At 45.0% G+C, this 7,992-nt stretch overlaps 2 protein-coding genes across 4 annotated transcripts in view; one reads left to right on the top strand and one right to left on the bottom strand.

Annotated features, from left to right (window-relative positions):
• Positions 1–7,992, top strand: part of KATNAL2 (katanin catalytic subunit A1 like 2) — a 91,124-nt gene that overhangs the window by 15,931 nt on the left and 67,201 nt on the right. The gene's annotated exons all lie outside the window — the stretch shown is intronic.
• Positions 1,452–4,096, bottom strand: ELOA2 (elongin A2). Its single transcript, XM_023207595.1, has one exon. The coding sequence runs from the start codon at positions 4,029–4,031 to the stop codon at positions 1,764–1,766; it is 2,268 nt and encodes a 755-aa protein (XP_023063363.1). The 5' UTR covers positions 4,032–4,096; the 3' UTR covers positions 1,452–1,763.

The raw sequence follows: 7,992 nt of genomic DNA, 5'->3' as shown, positions 1-7,992 counted from the left end.
TTGGTGCCACGGTTTGGGCAGCCGAATTCCACTCTAATCTTTCAGTCAGAATGAGGCAAACAGAACCATTTTAAGTGTCTATGGTGTCAGCTCTTGTTTCTGCTCTCGATGATGGTTTGACTTAGGTTTTAAAGTGTCACATGACTTTTTTTTCTCTCTCTGTCTCTCTGTATGTGTGTGCATCTCTGTGTGTGTGTGTGTGAGTGTGTGTATTTCTTCTGAAGCAGGAAAGTGGTTATAGCCTGAGAATCGGGGGATGAGAATACAGGTGTTAGGGCTTTTTTGAGAATTACCCCTCCTTGGTGTGTGGCAAAATATATAAAAGTGCTTTGTTTTTAGTCTTCTAGCTCCCTGATAAAGAGGACCCTAGTGCAATAGTGGCAAAACTTCCAAGCTCCTAGAATGAGGATTATTTTCGTAGAGATGGGATTTTTTTCATATTCGTCATCGTGGTCTTCTACTCCTGACCTTATATGATCCACCAGCCTCAACCTCCTAAAGTGCTGGTATAGAGGTGTGAAGCTCCCCACCCGGCCTTCTTGGAGTTTTATATCATCACTGATAGGATCAACTCCCTTTCCACAGAACGAATGTTTCTCTGTCTTCCTTAAATGCCGTTTCCTTGTGTCTCTGTGTCCCGGGTTTTTACCTGTGTGTGTGTGTCATAGCTTGCACACATTCCTTTGATTACCAGCCTGCATGAGGCCAACAAATGCTCTCTGATAGAATTTAAAGGTTCAATATAGCTTGCAGAAGCCCCTGTGATCTGAACTGCAGGTTGTTAACCTGGTCATCTCATGGTAATCAGAAAGTCTTATTGTCAGCTTTAGACTTCTTGATTCAGAACCTAAATAAGTTGATTAAGCTGTCTCCATTCCTTCATAGGTGTTATGGGTGAAAAGATTGTGAATTATTCTATGTGTTACTTTGGGAAACTATTTTGGCTTGATGAATGTACCAGTGATTACCATTCATTTATGAAATCAGATAGTTCCTTTTTCTACGTAATAGCAGTTTTCTTTGAGTCATGCTCTGGTTCTGTCTCCCAGTCTGGAGTGCAGTGGAATGATGAAAGGTCACTGCAACCTCTGCTTGCCCAGCTTAGGCAATCTTGCCACCTCAGCCCTTTAAGAAGCTGGGACCACAGGGGTGTGCCACAATGCTGGGCTAATTTTGATATCTTTTTCAGAGACAGGATTTCCCTGTTTTGCCCAGGCTGGTCTTCACCTACTAGGCTCAAGCGATTTGCTTTCTTTGGCCTCCCAAAGGAGGATGGGTCATGAATACAGGATCATGCCCAGCGTTTTTTTAAAACAACAACAACAACAATAAACAGTTTACGTATTTGGAGTTATCAGTATCACCTAATGGCTTGTGAGTTTTGTCTAATAAGTTCTTATCTACTTGATGATTTCAAAAAAAAGAAAGGAAAAAGGGAATCTCACATCTTGTTCCTTATTTATGATTACAACTAGGGTGTTATTTTAAAAACTATCAGTGAACAACCAAAAGAGAATTGTTCCGAATGTGTTCATATCTTCTGAATTCTGAGGTGTCCTCCAGGCTGGGAGGTAGTGGTTGGTTGTGGGAGGTAAAATCACAGGGCCAGCACGTGACAGCTATGACACCTACGGAAATCGAAGTCTCAACTTTGCACTAAGCTAAAGGTTCTGGTGTCCATTGGAAGTTTCGTTCCCCAACCCGCATTGACTTTGCATTGGTCCTCCTCCCTCCAGATTTTACCTGCAAGGCAAGTCCTGAGTTCATCGTCGGGAGAATCTTTTCTTGTAGTCTCGAATTGCCTTGGCCATCAGCGGGGCCACTTTCTTGGCAGCCTGTTTCCGGGTTTTGGCCGCGGGCGTCGCGTGCTCATTGCTGCTGCTTAGGCAGGGGTTGGCCTGCTTCTCAGGGAGCTGGTGAAGGACGCTGCTGCTGCTGCTGTCTCTGCCACCACTGTCACTGCCCCTGCTGGAGGGAGCGTGGCTGCTTCCCGCAGGCTTTGGGGCTGGCTTGATCTCTCCGTTTTCGGATTCAGTAGCTGCTGCAGACTTATCTTGCCTCCTTGAAGCATCATAAGGCGTCTTGGCCACAGAGTTGTAATAGATCATCTTTGCCTCTCCGCTGTTGGGGTTGTTTTCACGTGCAGATCGGATATTTGCTTTCAGTACTCTCAGCCGCTGCTCTTGGGTGTCCTGAAGCCGCAGGCACAGCTCCCGCCAAGATTCGCGCTCCTGTGGCTTTTCTTCCTTAAAGTCCCAGAGACAATGAATCCTCCATAATTCGTCGGTCTCTTGAATCAGTGCATGATTATATTTCTCTCTGCAATACAGCTGATGAGGTGTCCACCCTTCCAGAATGGGTTCAGGATAGGAGTAGGGGATCCCTTCCACATCGCTGAGGGTGTCCGGATTGTTTCTAAGGACCCGGACGCACTGCTGTCCCAGCGTCAGCACCTGGGGTTGGCAGGCAGGCCTGGAGCCCGAGGACACCTGCGTCTCAGCATTCACTCTGTGTCCAGTGAAAGCAGTTTCCTCCTGGAAGGTTGGTGCAGTAAGTGCTTCTGGCTTTGCCTGGGAGGTCATGGAGTCAGAATCCAATAGCGAATGGTAGTTGGCCTGCATCCATGCCTCTGAGGGGTCCCAGAGCTCTGAGAAGGCATGGCTGGGCACCGTTTTCAGCCCTGCAGAATCAGCGCCGGCTGCCTGCAGCCTCTCTGACTGGCTTTCCTCAACAGGAGGCAATTTCTTAGCTGAATCCCAGGACACACAAGTGCCCTTGGAATCGTTTGCTTTCCTTTGTTTATCTCCAAGTGCAGTGGTGGTAGATTTCCCAGTCTTTTTCTTTTGCTTCTGCAACTGGTCATAAGTGTGGTATTTTTCAAATGACAGAGTGGGCTGCTCGAATTCCTCAGCCATATCTACCTCCTCCACCTCAGAGAGGGAGCTCATGGACATTCTGCCCACATGAGCGGTTGGTGGCTTCCCCTCTTGAGTCTTTCGGTCGTTGGAAAGCTGCTCTTTCTCCTCAGAAGACAGGCGGTGTGTCCCATTTCCTGGGTACGAGCCCTCTAGACTGGGCATCTTCTTGTTCGAGTGTCTGTGATGAGGCCTATTTGGGTGACCGTCTGGAGCCACCGCCAAGGCGGGGACATGCTGGCTGCTGCCAGCTCGTTCCCCTTCCTTGTCCTTCTTGGCGTCACCCGAGGGCGGCCTGTCCCTGGCACTTTCCCGGGAGGGCATCCTTGGGGTTTCCTCTCTTAAGCGGGCCCGGGATGATTCCTCCCTGATCAAATCAGGGGAGTGCCAATCGCCCTGGGCACACAAGGGGCATTTTTCCTGGCAGGACGATTTGTGTCCCTTGCTGTGGCTCACAAGCACTTCCCCCTGGGGTTGGCCCTGGCAACCTTGACCCAGCAGAGGCCCGCCCTGAGCGGCGTGAGCGTGGCCTCTTTCGGGTTGCTTCCGGGGCACAGCGGGCTCAGGGCCCTCGGGCATCGGGAGGGGAGCGATGCGCGATGGAGGGGCCTGATGGGGGCCGGAATCAGCTGCGGCCATTCTGGGGCGCTTTCTCTCGGCTCTGGGCTTGCGACTGGGAGACCTTCGGTGAGGTCTCTGGAGCCCCGGAGGTGTTCTGTGTGCTGTCCGTCTGTGCTCAGGGCTGTTAGATGGGTTCCTGGGGACTGTCCTGTTCTCTGGGAAGCCACAGGCCTTTTCCTGGTCCTGAAGAGCCTCCCCGAAGTGCTTTCGGGAAACGCTCTCCTCGGGGTCCTGTGCATCAGGCCCGGTGTTTGGGTCCACAAGCACCAGCTTCTTCCACCGGGCCGCTAAGTCTCTGGCAAAGTCGCCCACGTGCTGGTGCTTCCGCAGGCGCTTCACCGTCTTTCTGATTCCAGTCTCCGCCAGTATGTCTCCTGCCATGGGCAAGGTGGAGAGTTTCTGCAAATATTTCTCTAGTTTTTTCGGGTCCGTCTTAGTGGTCAGATACACCTGCAGCTTCTCCACTGCGTGCAGCGTAGTGGATCCTGCCGCCATCTCTGCAGAGCTGTGCAGGCGTCACTGTCCTGAAGGTCTCGGCTCTGTCCTCGGGGCAGCTGGACACGAAGCCAGGCAGCGACCTCGGGATGTGGAGTCACAGCCTGGAGCGACCTCGGTCCTCAGAGCAGCAGACCACTGGTTCTGGGGGGCTGCTCCTTGCAGACCGTAGGCCTCAAGACGTGGAGTCACCACAGCCTGGAGCAAGCTCAGTCCTCGGTGCAGCGGGCCACTTGGTCTGGAACGCCGGTCCTTGCAGACAACTGAGCAAGCCAGCTTCTAGTCCTCGGGATGTGGAGCCATAGCCTGGAGTGACCTCTGCGGTTTGCTGTCCAACACGGAATGAAGCTCTAGTGCCAGAGCTGGGCCTTATATAGCCCACCGCAGGCCCACACTCACGGCTCTAGCCCTGACCCTCTTAGCTCCTGGGCTGCCCCATCCCAATACGTACTCATGCCGTCAGCACAATGCAGACAATCGGGACAGTCCGCGCCAGGTGGACTGCTGTGCCCCAGAGGTTGATTAGGTGAATTTCAGCCTCGACACACCCCACTGAGTTCTACCGTTGGCCTTCCATTATCGCAGTTTCCGTATCTGTGGATTCCAAAAAACATGGACTGAGTCTTCTTGGGAGTAAAACAGAAAATAACACAGCAAGACAAAATCACAGAAAGAAGAACCAATACAGGATAACAACTCTTTACCTAGGACTGATGTTTTGTGAGGGGACTTTCAAACATTTGTCAAAACTGGGACTAAAAGACCAAAATAAAACCATTAGATTTTATTTCTTAACATTTGCTCCATCAATTTCAAGACAGTTTTCAAGCACTGTCTTGCCCCCACCTTGTCCCTCAAACCCTGATGGTTCTGGGAATTTAACAATTTCCATGAAATCTTTTTTTCTGTTATTAACTGAAGAAAACTAGGTGCCGTTTGCAGAATTTTTAATACTAGGAAAGAAATAGAAGTCAGCAGGTTCCACATCATGACTGTAAGGTGGACGCCTCATGATTTCCCATTGAAACTCTTGCCAAACTACCCTTTGTTCAGTGAAATGCAACAGCAAGAACTTTTTCATGATTAGGTAGAACTCTCTGATAATGGTTTTTCTGCTCATGCTTTGGCTAATTTTCTCAAAAACTCTGTTAGTAAGCCCATTTAATGATGGTTTGGCCCTTCAAAAAGTCATTTAGTCGTATCTTTTGAGCATTCCCCAAAACTGTTACCATGACCTCTTCTCTTGACTGGTCCTCTCTGTCTTTTACTGGAGTGCTGCTACCTTTTGGTATCCATTGTTTTGTGCTCTTTCTTCAGGATCATCCAGTGTAGCCATGTTTTATCCCCTCTTACAAATCTTGGAATAAATATTTCTGGATCTTCTTCCACCTGTTTTAAAACTTTAAAGAAATTTTTACTGTTGTCTCTAGCTATTATTGTTAAAACAGATTTGGTATCTGGATCGGACTTTCGTTTTTCGGTGACAATTATTAAAACAGGATCATTTGAAATATAGTATCTATGTTTTTTTCTCTTCTGTTGTTTCTTATTTGTCCTCTCAAATTAGGGAACACTTGGTCCTATGTTTCTGAGCATAGTTGACCAATTCGGACATTGTATGAAATTCAGCAAATGTCTTTTCTGGATCTGTAGACACTTCTTTTGAGATTTCTAGTATTTTGTTGGGTTGTACAGCATTTGAAATTTAGGAAGTTTCCTGGAAGAGCCAGGAGATAATCAGGAAACAAACAAAAAACAAATTAGAACCTACAGGTATAGATAGCCAAGCTTTTAGGTGAATATTAGATGCAGAGACTGTAAAAGAGAAGTATAGTAAAAACATTTGAAATAAGAGAATAAGAGATGTGTCCTTTTTAACTGTTTGTTTTTGAGATGGAAAGCTTAATGCAAAATTTGGATCTTATTACTGAAATTGAAATGAGCTCATGCAAATTAATCTCCATTGCACCCGTAAAAAGGAAATTAAAAGCACTAATGTTGCATGTGGTGTATACACAGTAACATTTCCTAAATATCTTCTCAGTCTAAAACTGGGAATGATATTCAATGCTTCCTTTTCCTCAGGCTATGGTATCATAGGATTCAATTTTGAATTTGATAATGGAGGTATATTTGTGGCACAATAGCCCACAAAGGAAATGAAAGAAGAAGAAAACCACCAGATTATTGAAACATGCAAATGAGACACCTAGATTAGATGTTCACTTCTGGGCCTCCTTTCTTTGTACACAGAAATTAATGGGCATGTACTTGTGTCCATTTCAGGGGCACACCATCTCTTACAGTTTAAATGGAAATTTTGTGGGGGGGAGTGGCTCATTCTTAGTTTTTTTTAATTCAGAAGATAATTTTCTATGTTAATTTGAATGGCCTGGGCAGAAAGATGTAGATCTGGCCAACTTTATACCTTTAATTAAGAAATTTGTAAGACTGCATTCTGTGTTTTCAGTAACAGAAGCTCATCTTTAATATTTAACGCTACATTTTGAATAGTGTTTTTAAAACTCTCTTTCCCTATTTTACTCTTACTAAATTCTGAATTTTTATCAGTCTTACCTCAAAATAAAAATCACATTATTATTTTAAGACCTGGTCACCACAAGTAAAAGCTGCTTCACAGTCCACAGAGTAGGAAAGTCATATTTTTTTTTTTTTTTAATTGGAGGTGGGAGTCTCCCTGTGTTGCCCAGGCTGCTCTCAAACTCCTGGGCTCAAGTGATCCTCCCACCTTGGCCTCCCAAATTGCTGGGATTATAGGAGTGAGTCATGGTGCCCGACCATGGAAAGCCATTTTTGATGCAGCCTCATCACCAGACAGAGTTCTAAAGGACTCAGTCAATCTCCATTATAGAGATAGACTGTTTTGCAAACTGAGATTCTAATAAAAAAAAAAAAAGTGGAAATTATTTTGATTGGAGTTGAAGTAGCTACCATTTTGCAGAAATGTAATCAAAACCCTAAGCAAGCCTCTCTGATAGGCTATTCTTTCAAAAGTATGATCAACATTACTCAGATTTGTTTAGGATTAAGAATTAGACTTCTGTCTCAAGAATTAGAGCTTTTGCTTTCTTATTTATCCTGATCAACTGTGTTAATTAGGTCGGTGGATCACTGTTTAAATGATTCTCCAGGGATTCTAAAAAGGAGTTTGAAGGAAATAATTCTGACAAATGTTCCAACTCACTTTTATTAGTGTTGCTATGAAACTCACTATCCTATCCATGGGTAGTAGAAAATAAACTGTATTTTTCTGCGTCTGTGTATGTGCATGTATGTGCACGCATGAAGTATTTCTATAATATAGTGTAATTGATCTTCTAGAGTATAAACTGCTGAGTGATATCGCTGGGCCAACAGGTATGTGCATTTTTCTGTTTGATAGATTTTGTCAATTTGCTCTGCAAAAGGGTTGTACCAAGTTACATTCCCACCAATTGTATCTGAAATACAATATTCTTTCAATACCTTACCAAATCTGGACATAAAAATGTAAAAAATAGCTGCACTTAAAAACATTTGAGATTCTTATTGAAAGAAGCTTATTTTTGTACCAATAAACTGAAGAAGTATAGACAATACTTAAGGTGGTTTCTTCAACTTTTAAATGCATTGCAAATTATTATAAAACCCAAAAGAAAAACGGTAAAGAGAAATGTCTGCTGTAAATGAACACGTGAAGATTCTGAACACAGAAATGCCTGTGTTACTCTTCTGTTCAGTAAGTCTAGCCCTGTAGTCACACTGATGCAGCAAGGTTGGGTAGTAATAAGGTGTCATTGCTGCTCTCCAAAGCAGAAACAGGCTCTGTCTGGGGGCTGGCAAAGTAGGCCCTCACAGTGTTATGTGTGATAACCAGTTCTTTTACCCCATCATTTCCATCTTGAATAGCTTCAAAATATTGCATAGAAAGATTTATATTTTCAGTTAGACTATTTATTTT

The sequence above is a fragment of the Piliocolobus tephrosceles genome, chromosome 18 (genome assembly GCF_002776525.5).
Source record: "Piliocolobus tephrosceles isolate RC106 chromosome 18, ASM277652v3, whole genome shotgun sequence".
Taxonomy (NCBI): domain Eukaryota; kingdom Metazoa; phylum Chordata; class Mammalia; order Primates; family Cercopithecidae; genus Piliocolobus; species Piliocolobus tephrosceles.
This window is presented reverse-complemented; position numbering and strand designations above follow the sequence as displayed.

Bases quoted from the DNA above. Each gene is read 5' to 3' on its own strand.
- ELOA2 (XM_023207595.1), bottom strand. From the start codon at position 4,031: ATGGCGGCAGGATCCACTACGCTGCACGCAGTGGAGAAGCTGCAGGTG.